The sequence below is a fragment of the Schistocerca serialis genome, chromosome 11 (genome assembly GCF_023864345.2).
Source record: "Schistocerca serialis cubense isolate TAMUIC-IGC-003099 chromosome 11, iqSchSeri2.2, whole genome shotgun sequence".
Classification (NCBI taxonomy): Eukaryota; Metazoa; Arthropoda; class Insecta; order Orthoptera; family Acrididae; genus Schistocerca; species Schistocerca serialis.
Window position 1 is genome coordinate 153,990,966 of NC_064648.1, and position 19,758 is coordinate 154,010,723.

At 44.1% G+C, this 19,758-nt stretch overlaps 1 protein-coding gene across 1 annotated transcript in view; it reads right to left on the reverse strand.

Annotated features, from left to right (window-relative positions):
- Positions 1 to 980: 980 nt before the first annotated feature.
- Positions 981 to 19,758, reverse strand: part of LOC126427099 (protein-S-isoprenylcysteine O-methyltransferase) — a 40,879-nt gene continuing 22,101 nt past the window's right edge. Inside the window, exons 3-4 of the mRNA XM_050089300.1 lie at positions 4,397 to 4,620; positions 981 to 1,540 (exon numbers count right to left, since the gene is read on the reverse strand). Of these exons, the coding sequence (XP_049945257.1) occupies positions 1,358 to 1,540; positions 4,397 to 4,620 (407 nt within the window). The 3' untranslated portion in view covers positions 981 to 1,357. The remainder of the gene's footprint in view (positions 1,541 to 4,396; positions 4,621 to 19,758) is intronic.

A 19,758-nucleotide genomic window follows, 5' to 3' on the forward strand; every position in this document is an offset into this window, starting at 1 on the left:
GAGGGTGATGTCAAATGAATAGAGGCAAGCCATCAGCCAATGCATGAAGAAGTTCCGGGAAGATAAAAAGAAAACAATTTTCCCTTTTTATTAGGTTGTAAGCAGTCTTTAACTGGTCAAATATTGTAATAAAAAAGATAAATAAATAAAAAATACATAAATAAAAATTTAAAAAACCTCAATAAGGTTCAGTTTCAATGCTAGGTTAAAAACTCTCAATTCCTCGAGATATTTTGAAATTCCACGAGATTTCCCCGATTTTTCTGGACGAAATCTAATTCGCTAAGAATTCTGCGTTTTCCAGAAGAATCGACATCCTGGTATAACCAGTCTGACATGCTGAACTTGTTTAAGTTTTTACTGCTATCCAAGTCTTTATAGCCTCTGATGATGTTCTCAGCTTTGGAAGATAAAACATTAAGTGCAGAAACATGCCTTGGACTGTGCCCTAATGCTCAGACGATTCTGACTATTTGGCCACATCTAAACTGTAATCAAATACTTGATTAGTTTACTAAATTACAAACTAGGAGCTGTAAAACACTGATACACTCACTGCAATGTAGTGTGCAGCCACATTACGATGTCAGTGGTAGTGTAAATAAAACAAAAATCATTTGGATAGGTTAAAAAAATTTAATACTGTACAAAAATACATGGCATACACAGCAGTAACATACTTTTATCGCTTTATATATCTGCAAAAGTCATCCCTAAAGTCCTGTAACCAGGTTGGAAGTCCCAATTTCTTCAGAGCATTTACAAGAGCTGACCAAACCTGATCACTTAACAACAATCCTGCACCTCAACACTCAATGCTCAGGTTGTACTCTACACTATTGATACCAGTTGCCATTCCCTTACAGAGTTTGAATCTGCTCTCAGTTAATATCTCCTGTCCCCCCCCCCCCCCCCTTTTCATAGTTTCTCAACATAACTCTACACTTATACCTGTAAAAATCCCCCCCCCCCCCCTCCTCACTCCCCTGACATCTGCTATAAGGAATGATATCAGAGTTACATATTGACACGCATCTCCCCTGAGACAGATTTTTTCTACTACAATGCCAGAACAAATTTACTAGCATTCACCGTAAACAGTTTACTTTTCAGGTGAGAATCTCCGTACGATATTTGCTCATTTTAAAAATATATCTGCATATGCAAACTTTTTTACATCTTCACAATTCGATGCAGTTATCCGAAGTTGAAACCCCCACCCCACCGCGGAAATTCCAGTTATCGCATGTTAGAAGTGTCAGCTTAATTTAAAAATATAATAATTTATCTCCAAGAGCAGAGTCCATCAATCAGCATGCAGACAGGTTTGCTACAAAGTCGCAGGCTGCGGCAGGAACTACTTGCTGAGCTTGTATCCGTGGATGCCAGGCAGCCCTGTTGGGACTTTCTGCTGGTAGTCGTAGTAATCCTCCCCGAAGAAGGTCAGCAGTGTCGCCTCCTCGACGAGGACGCGCTCATCGAAGAACCGCCAGCTTGCCACTAGGTAGCCGACTGTGCACACTGGGTTCACCAGCACCAACTGGAACAGAGAAGCTATCATTTCAGAGAGAGAGAGAGAGAGAGAGAGAGAGAGAGAGAGAGAGAGAGAGAGAGAGAGAGGGGGGGGCAGAGAGGGGGGAAGGCAGAGAGGGGTCGGGTGAGTATAGAAGGAAGAGATGGTAGGCAAAGGGGGAGGGAGGGAGGGCTGGTGGGGAGGGCAGTGTGACCAAACAGGAAGGAGGGGGGCGTCAGTAAAATCCTGATAATTTACTTTTGTTGTTGTTGTTGTTGTGGTCTTCAGTCCTGAGACTGGTTTGATGCAGCCCTCCATGCTAATCTATCCTGTGCAAGCTGCCTCATCTCCCAGTACCTACTGCAACATACATCCTTCTCAGTCTGCTTAGTGTATTCATCTCTCAGTCTCCCTCTACGATTTTTACCCTCCACGCTGCCCTCCAATACTAAATTTGTGATCCCTCGATGCCTCAGAACATGTCCTACCAACCGATCCCTTCTTCTAGTCAAGTTGTGCCACAAACTCCTCTTCTCCCCAATTCTATTCAATACCTCCTCATTAGTTATGTGATCTACCCATCTAATCTTCAGCATTCTTCTGTAGCACCACATTTCAAACGCTTCTATTCTCTTCTTGTCCAAACTAGTTGTCGTCCATGTTTCACTTCCATACATGGCTACACTCCATACAAATACTCTCAGAAACGACTTCCTGACACTTAAATCTATACTCGATGTTAACAAACTTCTCTTCTTCAGAAACGCTTTCCTTGCCATTGCCAGTCTACATTTTATATCCTCTCTACTTCGACCATCGTCAGTTATTCCGCTCCCCAAATAGCAAAACTCCTTTACTGCTTTAAGTGTCTCATTTCCTAATCTAATTCCCTCAGCATCACACGACTTAATTCGACTACATTCCATTATCCTCGTTCATCTTATATCCTCCTTTCAAGACACTGTCCATTCCGTTCAACTGCTCTTCCAAGTCCTGTGCTGTCTGACAGAATTACAATGTCATCGGCGAACCTTAAAGTTTTTATTTCTTCTCCGTGGATTTTAATCCCTGCTCCAAACTTTTCTTTTGTTTCCTTTACTGCTTATCAATATACAGATTGAATAACATCGGGGAGAGGCTACAACCCTGTCTCACCCCCTTACCAACCACTGCTTTTCTTTCATGCCCCTAGACTCTTATAGCTGCCATCTGGTTTCTGTACAAATTGTAAATAGCCTTTCGCTCCCTGTATTTTACTGCTGCCACCTTTAGAATTTGAAAGAGAGTATTCCAGTCAACATTGTCAAAAGCTTTCTCTAAGTCTACAAATGGTAGAAACATAGGTTTGCCTTTCCTTAATCTATCTTCTAAGATAAGTCATAGGGCCAGTATTGCCTCACGTGTTCCAACATTTCTACGGAATCCAAACTGATCTTCCCCAAGGTTAGCTTCTACCAGTTTTTCCATTCGTCTGTAAAGAATTCGCGTTAGTATTTTGCAGCCGTGACTTATTAAACTGATAGTTCGGTAATTTTCACATCTGTCAACGCCTGCTTTCTTTGGGATTGGAATTATTATATTCTTCTTGAAGTCTGAGGGTATTTCGCCTGTCTCATACATCTTGCTCACCAGATGGTAGAGTTTTGTCATGACTGGCTCTCCCAAGGCCGTCAGTATTTCTAATGGAATGTTGTCTACTCCCGGGGCCTCGTTTCAACTCAGGTCTTTCAGTGCTCTGTCAAACTCTTCACGTTGTGAAATGGAAATAATGCAAAACTAATTTTACAGCTCAGACCTGATTTTATGTGCAAAACAATTTTGCGTTTGGCTTAGTACCACAATACGGGGTTCCCAGAACCCTCCTGATTATAACGGAGACACTTTACGTCATATTTCTCTGCGTTACATCACTTTATAAACTGTGTTTTCACCTCACACCAGATTTTATATTCTTATTTTACATCTACACATAGGGTAACTTTGAACCTCTGAATCTTGGAAATATCGAGAAAATTTTCACAGTTTTTTGAGATCAGGATCTCAGGAATAATTGGTAAAAACTACACCCACCTGCTATGCACAGCTGTCTTTAAATCCACAGCTTCGTTTTGGTACAAAAAAATGGTAAAAATATCTTTTTTGGGAGTTTCAAAGGAATTGCCCATGAAGTAATGGTACCAACATGGGCCACTTAAGCCCAACCATGGATCACATCAAATGCAAAAAGAACCAACTGCTTTGCTCCATTTGCCGAAGCAGGAGAAAGTGTGTAATATTCATACTTTGACACTGTACTGTAGGATAGTGACACTAAGACAATCTTTCTGTTGAGTACGCAAATGATCTCTAGTCCAAGGGCTATTCAAAACACCTGACCCTACCTTTTTATCGGCAACAAAACTTAAGGCATAGGCTCTGGAAAAATTCCGCTTTTATGTGCTACCCATTTTGGTGCGTATTAGATAGCACTTGCTGTGTTAGGCAACACCTAGTGCAGAACGTTTATTTCTGAAATATGGTTTAGAGGAAATAACATTATTCTCCATATAGCTTCGGTGATGGATGCCGGAAAATCAACGTGGGGACGCAAAACGGTTGAACTGCTTTTATGTACAACTAAGATCAACCCATGACTCACAAAGCTGCTAGACTGAAGTAGTTACCAGCAAAACTAAATTTAGGATTAACTGTTTAGCATTAAAAAAGCAGCTTCTGGAAAGCTACTGTGTCTAGGACCAGAATAAAGTTTCATAATCAGATTCCCAGCAGACATCAGGTAACAAATTGGAAACCTCTGGTGTTCCAAAGTAAAGTGAAATAGTAACTAAGCAGCTACTTCTGTGTAAACTACCAGAACATCTGGTGAGAGAGCTCATCTCCTACCTGTGTGCCCAGGCTCCAGTAGAACCAGCCGACGTAGCTGGGGTGCCGGCAGAGCGCGTACACGCCCGTCGTCACCAGACGGTGGTCGTCTTCGCGCACGCTCTGCACCACGTGCGTGAAGCTGGTGCGCGCCGTGAACATGGCCGTCTTGCGCAGTAGCTCCCCGCCCACGCACAGAACGGTCCCCACCACAGTCACAGGGAGGAAGTAGTCGTACTTCACAGCTGCCAACGAGAAAGTCGAGCTGACGAGCCACAGTGTACAGCCAGTTTCGGGCACTTCTGAGAATATCAGGTCACTAGAAATGATTCTCAGGGAATCAAAGAATCATAATACACAGTGCAGACTCAAGACTCGAATATCAACAATATTAGGAAAAGGATAATAATATTATGAAAAGGATGAACTCGAGTTGCAGACAAGCACAACAAAATGACTACTAAATAAATTAAGCTTTCAGCCAGAAGGCTTCCCCTTGATCATTGTCTCCGGCCACACCCAGAAGAGGGCCTTCTGGCCAAAAGTTTACATGTTTAGTAGTCCTTTTGTTGTGCGTGTCTGCAGCTCAGCATCTCTGCTACATGGCGAGTAGCAGTCTGTCCTTTTCATAATATTGTCATTATTCCATCCAGGATTTTCCATTGTCAGGAAAAGGATAGATTGCTACTCACTGTAAAGATGACAAATTAGTTGCAGGCAGGCACAAGGAAAAGACTGTTACACATTATAGCTTTCGGCCAAAGCCTCACTCAAAGAAAACACACACACACACACACACACACACACAAAAAAAAAGCAAGCACACATCATACACACGACTGCTACCACTGAGAGTCACCAGTGATAGCAGTCATATATATATATGTGTGTGTGTGTGTGTGTGTGTGTGTGTGTGTGTGTGTGTGTGTGTGTTTTCTCTTTAAAGAAGAAGGCTTTCGCCAAAAGTTATAATGCGTAACAGTCTTTTTGTTGTGCGTGTTTGTAGCTCAATGTGTCATCTTTACAGTGAGTAGCAATCTATCTTTTTGCTAATATTGCTGATAATACACAGTGGCACTGATGCTGGACTTTTGTTGTGTACCGCAACTCAAAGATTTTTTTTTACATCCAACGGTCATTCTACGGGGTGTTCAAGAAGTCTCTCCACAGTGCCTTACGATTGTTAGCCACGCGTGCTGTATGCCGCAGTGAATGTACCGAAATGAAACTCGGTGAAATACAAGTTATTGATTTATTGAATATTCATTTTTACTTGCAAATTTTCACATTAAATATTGAAAGTGCCCCCCTTCCATTCCCATTCTAAAAGTGAACTGATTATTTTTTGCCACAATTGAAAATTTCACCACTGTGATTGTGCATGCCAGCCTGGATAACTGCACTAATGAATGTTTGCAAAGTGAAAACTAGTCACTATAATTAATAACTGTACTTTGCACGGAATAAAATGTGTGTGTTAATGTAATGTAAAATTGGAGTTGTGTACATCTTTGAGGAAACACCACCCGACACTCATTTGAAATTTCTGTTTTGAGGTGATAACAACTGTTACGACCGTGGAGAGACTGTGACATTCACATCAGTTCCGTCCCGTGCTGTAGATCGAGAATCCACAGACCGCCAATGATCTAACGGCAGCCCACCTCTCATGATTCATTCTCGAATCTTCTTTCTTTTCCATTCCCTCCGAGAAACTTCAGGATGAACCCTTGTAGAACCTAGTTCTTTTAACAATACTAGGGAAAGGATAAGATTGTTATTTACCATAAAGTTGACCCATTTGCGCACTTGAAACTGAGTGTGCTGTAATCGTCTGTAAGTTGTACTGGGTGGTCAACTTTCTTTGTGACGACAGTTTGGTGGTGGCCTTTGACCCTGTTTAAAACTAGTTGATAATCATACTGCCATAAAAAGCTGTTCAGTGTTTCAGCAGAGTTAGTATATGACAAGATTGCATTCACAGGTGGCCCAACCTTTGACAGGACTGGAATAGGAAGTGCTGGGTGGGTCGATTGGACAGATCTTGCTCCTGGTTCTTCCACAGGGATACGATCCCTGTGGCAAGGGATTGGGATTGGGAGTGACATAGGGATGGATTAGGAGGTTATGTGGGCAACAGAACATCACTTTAGTAGGGGTGGGAATGATCTTGGGTAGGATGTCCTTCATTTCAGCCTCAGTTGTGCTAGTCTAAGGTGGTATCAAATGACAAACAGTGCATTTTTTTTTTAGCTGGCTCTTGGGGGTGGTACAATGTTTGGCGGTGTGGAAATGGCGTGCGAAATCTGTTTGTGGACTAGGTCCGGGAGGGGGGGAGATAGTGCCTGTCTGTGAAGCCCTTCGTAAGAGTTCAAGCATACTGGGAAAGTGAGTTCTCGTCACTGCAAATACGTCGTCCCCAGGTGGTCAGATTGTACGGGAGGGACTTTTTGGGGTGAGAGGGATGGTAGATGTCAAAATGCAGGTACTGTTGGTGGTTGGTGGGTTTAATGTGGGCAGAGGTGCAGATGGAGTCATCAGAGAAGAGGTCAACATCCAGGAAGGTGGCTTGCTGGGTTGAGGAGGACCAGGCGAAGCAAACAGGAAAGAAAGTTCTGAGTTTGTGAAGGAATCAGGATAGAGTTCCTGGCACTGAGTCCAGATTGTGAAGATACCATCAATGAACCTGAACCACACCAGTTGTTTCAGGTTCTGGGAGTCTAGGAAGGTTTGCATTAAAAAGCCTGTAAACAGGTTGGCACAGGAAATGTCATGCAGACTTCCACAGCTGTGTTGTGGATTTATTTGTATACCTTCCCTTCAAAGGAGAAGTAGTTGTGTGTTAAGATAAAGTTAGTTAGGTGTGTGAGGAATGAAGTACTGGGTTTGGAGTCTGAAGGATGTTGCGAAAGGTAGTAGTAATTGCAGTGAGATCTTGGGCATGAGGGATGTTGGTGTATAGGGAAATGGTGTGAAATGTGACCACTAGGGAAGCAGGACATAATGGGGTAGGGTGGGGTGGTGTAGTGGAGACTCTGAGAAGGAAGCAGTTTGTACCTTTGATGTGGGAGGCTAGGTTTTGGTCAATTGGTTGGAGGTGTTGGTCAACAAGAGCGGAAATCCTTTCAGGGTGAGAACAACAGCCACCTACAATGCAGCATCCAGAGTTTTTGTGTTTTTGAATTTTGGGTATCATTTGTTTTGAGCTGTGTCAGTCTCATGGCACATTATTTTTCAACTCGGCAAAAATGCAGATATAGCAACAATAGCTGCTTTTTCTCTCTCTTGCTTTTTTTTGTAGCCTCCATGAGGGTTTTGCAGCATGCAGCACCTGCAAGTCTATCCACCTCTGCTGTAGATAATGTATTACCACTAATGAGCGGCCATGTGTACCTCCAATGCTGAAAAGTCACAACAGTGATGTGGTGTTTATGTGTCAGAAGGCTGTGTGGAATCGGTAACGTAAGACAGGTCAACATGGAGATATGACACACTGGCAAGAAAGGAGTTACCTTGTTTGAAATTGCCCATTACCACACCATGAATAAAGTTGCCCAATTTGTCGGTGTATCAACGTGGACTGTCTGACATGATATACAGAATAGTGAACCACTTGCAACCACATGACGCGGCATAAGAACAGTGGTTGCAAACTGACACAGAACAGAGACAAGTGTCACACCTTGTCTATCTACATCTACACGATTACAATTCACAATCACGTGTCGAGCAGAGTGTTCATCGAACAACCTTACAGGTACTTCTCTGCTGTTCCACTGTCAAACGGCACGCAGGAAAAAATGAGCATTTAAATCTTCTTGCAAGCTCTGCTTTCTCTTATTTCATTATGATGATCATTTTTCTCAAAGTAGGTGGATGCCAACAAAATATTTTCATACAGCGAGGAGAAAGTTGGTTATCAAAATTTCAGGAGAAGGTCCTGCCGCAGCGAAAAATTGCCTTTGTTTTAATAACTGCCATCCCATCTCTTGCTGCATCATATCCAAGGGTGCACTCTCCCCTAGTTTGCGATAATACAAAATGAGCCGCCCTTCCTCAAACCTTCTCAATGTCCTCCGTCAGTCCCACCTGATGTGGATTCCACATTACACAGCAGTACTTCAGAAGAGGTTGAACGAGGGTAGTATAAGCAGTCTCTTTACTAGGCCTGTTGCACTTTCTAAGTGTGCTACCAATAAATCACAGCCTTTGGTTTGCTTTCCGCACAACATTAATCTGTGTGATCATTCCACATTAAGTTATTGTAATTGTAAGTCCAAAGTATTTAGTTGAACTGATAGAATTTAGATTTGTGATTTCCTGTGTAACCGAAATTCAGCACATTCTGTGGATGGCTTCACACTTTTCGTTATTTGGAGTCAACTGCCACTTCCTGCACCACACGTGTTGTCTCGACCATTTTGCAATTTGTCTTCATAATCTAACAACTTTAGGGTACAGTAAATGACAGCATCATCTCCAAATAATCTAAGAGGGCTACTCAGATTGTCTCCTAAACTGTTTATGTAGATCACAAACATCAGAGGGCCTACAACACTTCCTTGGGGAACGCCAGATATCACTTCTGTTTCACGCAATCACTTCCCCTCAATTATTATGAACTGTGACCTTTCTGACAGGAACCCACGAATCCCGTCACACAACTGAGACAATACTCTACACGCACACAATCTGATTAGATGTTGCTTGTGAAAAAACAGTGTTTAAAGCATTCTGGAAATCTAAAAGTACAGAATCAATTCGACATCCCCTGTCGATAGCTGTCATTACTTTGTGAGGATAAAGAGCTAGCTGTGTTTCACAAGAACAATATTTCCAGAATCTGTGTTGGCTGTTTGTCAATAATTTTTTTCTTTTGGGTAATTCATAATATTTGAGTGCGTTACTTGTTCAAAAATCCTACAGCAAATAGACATTAGCAATAAGAGTCCGTAACTGAGTGGATTTCTCCTATTTGCTTTCCTGTCCATTTGTGTGACTTGTGCAACTTTTCACACTTTAGGTACGGATCTTCCTACAAGCGAGTGGTTGTACACGGCAGCTAAGTTCAGAGCTGCACTGAAAGGAACCTAACTGGTATAGAACCTGGACTGGAGGCTTTACCTTTGCCACACTGAAAAGACCTACTCCTAAGTTGCGTCAGCAGTTGTCGATTCGAAATCTGAAATATTTACTTCACCTTCATCGGTGAAGGAATTTCAAAAAGCCATGTTCAGTAACTCTGCTTCAGTGGCAACATCATCAGTAACACCACCACTGATATCACGCAGTGAAGGTATCGATGGCAACCTGCCACTGCTGTACTTTACATATGACCAGAATCTCTCAAGTTTTCTGTCCGATTTTGAGAGAGGCTTTTGGCGTGCAAACTGTTAAAAGCATCTCGCATAAAATTTTGTGCAGAATTTTGAACTTCTGTAAATGGACCGTCAATGAGAATCAGTTTCAAACGCGGCAAGAATGCCGGTGCTGGTGAATACAGGTCCACCTCACCCAGCTTCTGACCAAACACTGCAGAGGCAACTGCACACAAGAGGCATTTGGAGTGTGGTACCTCACAAAGGGCTGTTTCTTAAAGGAACACCTAAAGCTGCATGTCTTCAGTGGGCCACTCACCACACAAACTGCACAGTAGCTACAGGAGACGTGTAGTGTGGTCTGTCCAGTCAAAATTTCACCTCTCTTCAAATGAAGTGGGGCATCAAGTGCAGCGACACTCCAAAAGTGTGTTTAACCTGCGGAGTAGGGAGCGTGTATGAAGTGTATGAGAAAAGTAATGAGACTGACAACATTGCAAGTTATCTGGTGATGCTGTTTCATTCTACTTGTGTAGACTGGTGCGTTCACCCCTTCCAGATGCTCAGTCCCTAATTTCAGCTCCGTACAGCTACCACACAATTTTTGAGAGCGCCATCAGTGAAGTTTTATTTATGCTGTATGTTACGAAAATCTAACAGTGGAATTTAGAGCAATGTTATGCCATTAAGTTTCACATTAAACTTGGCACAATTCATTTTCGGAAGACCGAGAACCTGTCGGAGATGAACCTCGATCGGTGAGACCTCTGACTTTCAAAACCAATGAAAACATTGAATGTGTGCATGCACTTGTGAGACTGTTCAACTGGGACAAACTGTCAACTGAATATTTTACAAAGATGTCCTCAAAAGTGTAAAGAAAAGTTTGAATTGAGTACAACCAGGCGCTGCAGACGTGTGGACACTACATCGTGATAGTGCCCTGTGTCACAGGGCCATTTCCATCGTGGAATTTTTGACCTGAAAAGGCATTCCTAACGTCCCTCAGCCCCCCCCCCCCCCTCCTCTATTCACTTGATTAGAGTCCTTGTGACTTTTCTTCCCCTGAAACTGAAAAAAGTCTTAAAAGGACATAATTTGGGACTCTAGAGAAGATTCAAAAGAATATGACAGACATGTTAAAGGCCCTACCAATTGAAGCCCTTCAGCACTGCTATCAAAATTTGTAACAACGCCTCCGCCAGTGCACAGTTGCCAGAAGGGAACTACTTTGAAGGTGGGGGGGGGGGGGGGGGGGGGGAGGAGGACCACTTTCATAAATAAAAAAATCTGTCTCAATACTTTTCTGACACACCTTGTAGTTTATGCAAGAGGTCGTTAAGTGACTTTTGGGGGGTTTTTCATGCTGACTTGAGGCCGCTCTTTCAGTGATTGCAAAAAAGAAGCAGAATATTTTAAAATTTAATTTTTGTTTGGATCTACAACCTCAACATGTTTTGAGAATGAAAATATGGTCCAAGTAGATTCAATTCTTTTTATTACCCATGCAATTGGGTAACTTCAACCATCGATCATTTTCAAGCACCTTTTCATGTTCATATGTTAAAAAATGGTGACATTGCTTTATACACTGAAGAAGAAACTGGTATAGGCATGTGTATCCAAATACAGAGATATGTAAGCAGGCAGAATACGGCACTGCAGTCGGCAATGCCTATATAAAACAACAAGTGTTTGGTGCAGCTGCTACACTGACAGGTTATCAAGACTTAAGTGAGCTTGAACATGGTGTTATAGTCAGTGTATGAACTATGGGACACAGTACCTCCGAGGTAGTGATGAAGTGCGGATTTACCCGCATGACCATTTCACGAGTGTACTGTGAATATCAGTAATCTGGCAAAACATCAAATCTCCAACGTTGCTGCGGCTGGAAAAAGATCCTGCAAGAACAGGGCCAATGTTGACTGAAGAGAATCATTCAGTGTGATAGGTGTGCAACCCTTCTGCAAATTTCTGCAGATTTCAATGCTGGGCCATCAACAAGTGACAGCATGCAAACCATTCAACGAAACAACATCTATATGGGCTTTCGGAGCTGAAGGCCCACTCGTGTACCCTTAATGACTGCATGACACAAAGCTCTACGCCTCGCCTGGGCCCATCAACACTGACATTGGACTGTTGAGGAATGGAAACATGTTGCCTGGTCGGACGAGTCTCGTTTCAAATTGTATTGAGCAGATGAACATGTACGGGTATGGAGACAACCTCATCAATCCACTGACCCTGCATGTCAGCGGGGGACTTTTCAAGCTGGTGGAGGCTCTGAAATGGTGTTGTGTTCGAGTGGTATGGGACCCTTGATACATCGAGATACGACTGACAGGTGACACATATGTAAGCGTCCTGTCCAATCACCTGCATCCATTCATGTCCATTGTGCATTCTGAGACACTTGAGCAATTCCAGCAGGACAATTTTGCACCCCAAATGTCCAGAATTGCCACAGAGTGGCTCCAGGAACATTTCTCCAAGTTTAAACACTTCCGCTAGCCACCAAACTCCCCAGACATGAACATTATTGAGCATATTTGGCATGCCTTGCAACGTGCTTTTCAGAAGAGATCTCCACCCCATTGTACTCTCATGCATTTATGGAATGCGCTGCAGGATTCAAGGTGTCAGTTCCCTCCAGTACTACTTCAGACATTAGTTGAGTCCATGCCACATCGTGTTGCGGCACTTTTGCGTGCTCATGGAGGCCCTACGCAATATTAAGCAGCTGCACCAGTTTCTTTGGCTCTTCAGTGTACATCAATCGTCTACAAGCTATCACATAAACACATACTTTATAGCTCAATTTATTACATATCTTGAGCTTCCAGCTTCTTTTCACATTCTAATCTGTCATTAGTAGATGTGGACAGCCACGTGCATATGTGGGACATAAACAACACAATAGTGTACACAATTACATTCATTAGCTGATACAGACTCAAAGCTACCATATAGTAGTACAGGCACAGCTGCTACGGTGTGACCAGAAATGTTTGCAATCCTGTCTGTGGATAGTCAATAACATTAAGTAAGCTACTGGCATATTACATTCATTATTCTAAAGTGTGCTATCTTATTAAAAGTAGCGAATCAAAACTTACACATTATATGTTGTGCCACAGTATAAATTACAGTACAAAGTCCAACTACAAAATGTTATGTTGGGGCCTTTTGATGAGGTGTGCCAAACAGTCTATAAAATAAAATAATGTTGTAGCAACAAATATGTCATGTTGCACATTAGAACAAGTAACAGATTATATACTAGGCACTTCATATGGTTTTATAAGGAAACTGGAAAACCATAGTTGGACTACACCATGTCGCTACAGTTATTTTGACAATATATTACAGTACAGATGTGGAAGCTAGAGGAGTTATGTGGAGAAGTGAACTCCTTTGGACCATCTAAATTACTGTACCAGTTATGCAAAATGGAAGTAGTGGCTACAGTTTTGAGGGACATAGTCTCATTTAGAACACACAGTCTTGTAGTACTAACTGATTCATAGCTCATACATTGTGTGTCATGTTAAACATACAAATATAACATTCATTGCCATGTTAAAGAAACTCCTCTCCTTCACATAAAACCTGTAATATATTGTTGAAATAACTATACTGACATGGTGTAACCCAACTATAGTTTTCCAATTTTATTACATCATCATATGGAAGAGGGGATTTGCCTGGTATATACATAATCTGTTATTGGTTCTGATGTGTCTCAAGATGTATTTGTTACTACATCAGTATTATTTTATTTCATAGACTGGCTGGCACACCACATCAGATAATCTTTTGTAGTTGGACTTTGTACTGTTATTTGCAATATTACATGTGGCATGAGACACAATGTACGGATTTCGATCTTCTACTTTTAGTAAGATAACACATGTGAGAATAATGAACACAATGTGCCAGTGAATATTGCTCTAATAGATCATTTAATGTTACAGACTATCCACAGATCGGATTGTAAACATCTTTGGTCTTACCATAACAGCTGTGCCTGTTCTACGATATGGCAGCTTTCTGTGTGTTTCAGCAAATGCACGTAATTTGTGTACACAATTGTATTTATTGTATTGTTTTGTGCTACATGCATACAGAATTACAGTGTATAACTGTCCCTGTGTACCAGCAATGTATCAGAATGTGAAATGAAGCTAGAAGCTTAATGTGCATAACTTGAGTTATAAAGTACATGTATATGTGAGAATCTGTAGATAACTGATGTATAAAACAATGTCACCATTTCTGAAAGTATTACAGGTGCTTGAGAATGACCCACAGTTGAAACCTGCCAGCTGTGCAAACAGTGAAAAGAATACAGCCTACATGGACCATGTTTTCATTCTCATGAAGCAAAATGTCTCTTTAGACATGCTTAGTGACCAGCTGTTGCCCTCTCTACTACTGCTTCATGACAAGCAGGCTGTGGACACGCCTATCTTCCAAGAGGACAACAGCAACATTCACAATGCTGCACACATACATTTCGGATACTGTGAACACTTGGGCTCTGTTTCGCCACTTGACTGGCTCACCAAATCACCCCAGCTTAATACCATAGAAAATACATTTATTATTTTTTTTTTCTGCGCAGAAAACAAGTTTACTGACAATGAATGTTACATTGATGAAAATGCTGGACTTTCTGCTAATTTTTGACATAATCACTGTTGCAATCGATGCACATCTGCATGCACTGTGACAGTTTTCGTACATCCTCATCACAGCACTCTCCTGTCACGTCGTGCAGGTAGCGCTCGACCTCGTTTTCTGAGCCATCGTAGGTCCGGAAATACATTCCATCCACGTGCGACTTTAATCAGGAAACAGATGAAAATCAATAGGTCCCAAGTCTGGACTGTTGGGGGACGGGTGATACGTTGTCGGATGTGCAGTACGGGGACGAGTGTTTTCTTGAAGAATACACACTCCTTTCATCAGCATCCCTGTCCTACAATTCTGAACGGCACGATGCAGTTGATTTAAAGTATCACAGTGGCGAGCAGCACTTATTGTTGTGCTGGTAGGCATATACTTGCACAACAATGCACCTCTTCTGTCCCAGGACACAATGGCCGTAACTTTGCCGAAAGGCAACATTTGTTCGAGCTATCGAGGCTTTGACAAACTCGAATGCCGCCCCTGACGATACTTTTCCTCAGATTCAGGTGCTGTGTAGTGTACCCACACTCTGTCACCTGTGACAACTGAATCTAAAAGTTCCTCACCCCGTTCAGCATAGCACTACAGGAATCTGCGGGCCACTCGACACGTTGCCATTTACGGACTGCGGTGAGCATTTTGGTGACCCACCTCCGTGCACACCTAGCAATAATGCAAATGTTTGATCAAAATCTTGTCGGTCATACTCTTACTGATTTCAGGGATATTACCCCAATCTTCGAGCATTTTTTTTCCCCATTTTTGCAGTTGTTTCGGATGAAACCGAAGGCAGCCCACAACGCTGCTCGTCAGCTACATCTGTATGCCTGTCCTTGAACAAACTCTCTGACCCACTTCTGCACATTTTTGATATCTGTACACTGTGGGTCATAGGCTTCACATAAGTGACAATGAATGTCAATGGGGGCAGTGCCCTCGGCACGCAAAAGATGGATCACTGCACACAACTCGCATCTGGCGAGAGAAGTGAAGGTGGTCTCCATCACAAACGTCTGCTGAATCAAGAATGAGTATCACAGTGGGCTCACGTTGGAGGATTTGAAAGCAGGGGTGGGAGGCACGAAGCTACATGCCAGTGTTGCCACATCTTGCATAAAAGTGTTCCTCACAGCTCCAGTGCTTTGGAGATCTTATTTTACGGACATGACTCGCATCTGCAACAATTTGGAACAGCAAGTTAAATGTAGCACAGTATTTGTGTAAGGAGCACTGCCACTGTCACAACTGCGCACTCTCTGGTTTAGTAACTGTCCAGGTACGAAAGCTTTAATGTCATTCTTTCGAGTATTCCCTTGTTATACCCTCAAAATGGGACTGCTGTAATAAATAATCCCACAAAATGTGAAGTGTGAGCAGTAATAAGGCTTATTTTGGCACAAAATGTTTCAGCAGCAAACATTCATCATCAATTGTATACAGTCAAAATGTCACGAGTGCAGGTCAGATTTTTTAAAAGTGGTACAATAAATACTCATGATAAACGGTTGGTTGGTCGGTTTAAAGGCCTGAGAAAGGACCAAACTAAAAGGTCATCGGTCCCTTGTTTCCTAATAAAACAGTGCCACAATTGTGAGAATAAACTGGACGAAACATATAACACAAAACGGAAAGAAAGGAAAAGCCACAAGAACGAAGGGAAGGCAACAAACACTAAAAGGAGCAAAAGAGGTCAAGAAAACAACAGAGAGACACTAGAAACAGAAGAGAGTAAAACATGAAAGCAGATTGCAGTGGCTGGCCAACTAGCACTAGGGTGGAGGACACAGAGGGACAAAGGACATGGGCTAAAACCTACATAGAATTATAAAACCCACTCTCACGGGTAAAATGTAAAACTAAAGTTGCTGTGGAGGCATTGTCACCTAACACCGAAGGCAGGGTGCTGGGAAAGTTAAAGGTCTGCCGCAGAGCGGCTAACAGTGGGCAGTCCAGCAAGAGGTAGACGACTGTCATTTTGGAGCCACAGCGACATTGAGGTGGGTCCTTATGACGGAGTAGGTAACCGTGCGTTAGCCACATATGGCCAATGCAGAGCAGGCAGAGGACAATTGATTCCCTGCGAGAGGTCTGCACGGAAGACTTCCACACATTCATAGTCTCCTTAATGACATGCAGTTTGCTGTGCGTGCTGTTATGCCATTCCGTCTCCCAAAACCAGAAAACCCTGCAGTGTAAGACAGAACGCAGGTCAGCTTCGGAGATGCCTATCTCCAGAACTGGTTTCCGTGTCGCCTGTTTGGGCAGCCTGTTGGCAAGTTCATTACCAGGGATTCCGATGTGTCCTGGGGTCCACACAAACACCACAGAACAGCGGGACTGTTCCTTGGCATAGATGGACTCCTGAATGGATGCTACCAGAGGGTGGCGAGGGTAGCATTGGTCAATAGCTTGTAGGCTGCTCAATGAGTCGGTACACAGGAGAAATGACTCGCCAGGGCAAGAGTGGATGTACTCAAGTGCATGAGATATGGCCACCAAAGCCTACGTGACCATCAGCCATTGAGCCGTTTGTGTAAACCGCTTCAGAGGCCCGGAACACAAAGGATCGAGAGGAAGTGACAGTGGAGAGCGGCGGGGTTAACGGAGTCCTTAGACAAAGCTGCGGCCGAGGCGTACACCACGGAGGGGTACGTCAACGGACCACAAGTAGAGGTGGTAAAGGGAAGGACTCCAGTTTGGAGACAATGGACTGCACGCGAACCACAATCGTTGGCCCCAATCTGGGCCGCCGATGCGGGAGATGGACTGCCGCAGGAGAGAAAAGGAGACGGTAATTCAGATGCTCAGGGAAACTAGGAATGTGTGCTGTGTAACTGGCAAGCAGTTGCGCAAGTCTGATCTGCAGTGGAGGGACACCCGCCTCCACCAGTACGCTGGCCACTGGACTCGTCCTAAAAGCTCCTGTCGCTAATTGAACACCACAGTGGTGCACAGGGTCGAGTAAATGCCATGCTGAAGGTGCTGCTGAGCCATAAGCCACACTACCATGGTCAATTCAGAATTGGACAAGGGCTCTGTAGGCTGCAGCAGCATACAGCGATCTGCACCCCAATTGGTGTTGCTCAGGCAACGGAGGTGCTGCCAGCACTTCTGCTTAAGCTGATGAAGATGAGGCAGTCAAGTCAATCAGGACTCCTAGGAATTGATATGTCTCCATTACAGTGAGTGGATCGTCATGAAGGTAAAGTGTGGGTTCCAGATGAATGGTACAATGCCGACATAAGTGCAAGACACACGACTTTGTGGCTGAAAACTGGAAGCCGTGGGCTAGAGCCCATGACTGTGCCTTATGGATGGCTCCCTGGAGGCGCCGCTCAGCAACAACAGTACTGGAGCAGCAGTACGAAACGCAGAAGTCGCCTGCATACAGAGAAGGTGAGATGGAGGGCCCGACAGCTGCTGCTAGACTGTTAATGGCCACTAAAAGTAGAGAGACACTCAATAAAGAGCCCTGCGGGACTCCATTCTCCTGGATATGGATGGAACTATGGGAGTCACCAACTTGGACACAGGAAATATGGAGCAACAGGAAGTTTCAGATAAAAATCGGGAGTGGTCCCCAGAGACCCCACTCATACAATGTGACAAGGATGATGCCGCCAAGTTGTGTCGTATGCTTTACGTAAGTCAAAAAAGACGGGAATCAGGTGGTGCTATCTGGAAAATGCTGTTCGGATGGCAGACTCGATGGACACAAGATTGTCAGTGGTAGCGCGACCCTGGCAGAAGCCGCCCTGACATGGAGTCAGCAAGCCACACGATTCCAGGACCCAACCCAACCACCGGCATACTATATGGTTGGTTGGTTTGTGGGATTGAAGGGACCAGACTGCTACAGTCATCAGTCCCTTTTTCCAAAATTTCAAACACCCACACAGAATAAAAATGAACAATGGAAAAGACGGCAGACGACACAGGACAGGAAAGACTTAAGACAGAGACCAGACAAAAGGAATTAAAATCACACAGAGTGTGACAGTGGTTGACCGACCATAGAGACAAAAAAGGAAAAGCCAACCACCAAGAAACACATTAAAAACTCAGTCTAAAATCGTAGGCCAAAGGCCAGACTCAACACAAAAAAGGCAAACACTTAGATTAAGCGATAAAAGCCCCCTGCCCGAATAAAACGCAAAACTAAGCCTGTCATGGCAGTGTCATCTGTTAAAAGGGCACAGAGCGTATCAGGCAGCGCAAACGTCTGCCTGAGCACAGCTAAAAGGGGACAGGCCAACAAAATGTGGACCACCGTCAAAGCCGCCCCGCAGCAACATAGAGGTGGGTCCTCACGACGCAATAAATAACTGTGCGTCAGCCGGGTGTGGCAATGCGGAGCCGACAAAGGACAACTGAGTCCCTGCGAGTGGCTCGCATAACGAAGGACTCACCTGAGCAGGAGCGGATATACTCTAGGGCACGAAAGATGGCGACCAGCTCAGCAGTGAAAACGCTGCAGCCAGCGGCAATGAATGTCGTTCGTAGTGGTCCCCTAGAGTGAGAGCATAACCGACACGGACCAGCAACCACCAAACCGTCGGTGTAAACAATGCCAGAGCCCTGATACGTGGCTAGGATGGAATAAAAGTGGCGGCGAAAGGCCTCCGGAGGGACTGAGTCCTTCGGGTCTTGTGCCAATTCCAGCCGAAGGGGGTGTACGCAGAGGGGCCCGGAAAGGAGGTGGAAGAGGGAAAACCCCAAGCCCGGAGAGAAGCTCTCCGACACGGACTGCGATCGTACAACCTGACTGGGGCCAACGTTCTGGGAGACGGACGACCGACTGAGGGAACAGGAGACGAGAATTAGGATGCCCGGGCAAGCTACAAACATGCGTAGCATAAGCGGCCAGTAAACGGCGTCGTAACCGCAGTGGAGGGACACCTGCCTCCACAAGTATGCTGTCCACAGGGCTGGTCCGGAAAGCGACAGTGGATTAACACCTGGTAGAGCCGTAAGAGGGTAGACCGGTCGGCGCCCCAGCTGGTGTGGCTGAGGCACTGCAGAGCATTAAGATGCCGCCAACACGTCTGTTTAAGCTGCTGAATATGTGGGAGCCAAGTTAACCGGGCATCAAAAACCACGCCCAAAAACCGATGTGTCTCCACCACAGCAAGAAGTTCGCCGGCAAGATAAAGCCGCGGTTCTGGGTGAACTGTTCGTCGTCGGCAGAAATGCATAACGCAGGTCTCGGCAGCCGAAAACTGGAAGCCATGCGCTACAGCCCAAGACTGTGCCTTGCGGATAGCGCCCTGCAGCTGACGTTCAGCAGCTGCAATGCCAATGGAGCTATAGAAGAGGCAGAAGTCCTCAGACGTTCCCAATGTCGCAGCGAGCCCATTAATTGCAATT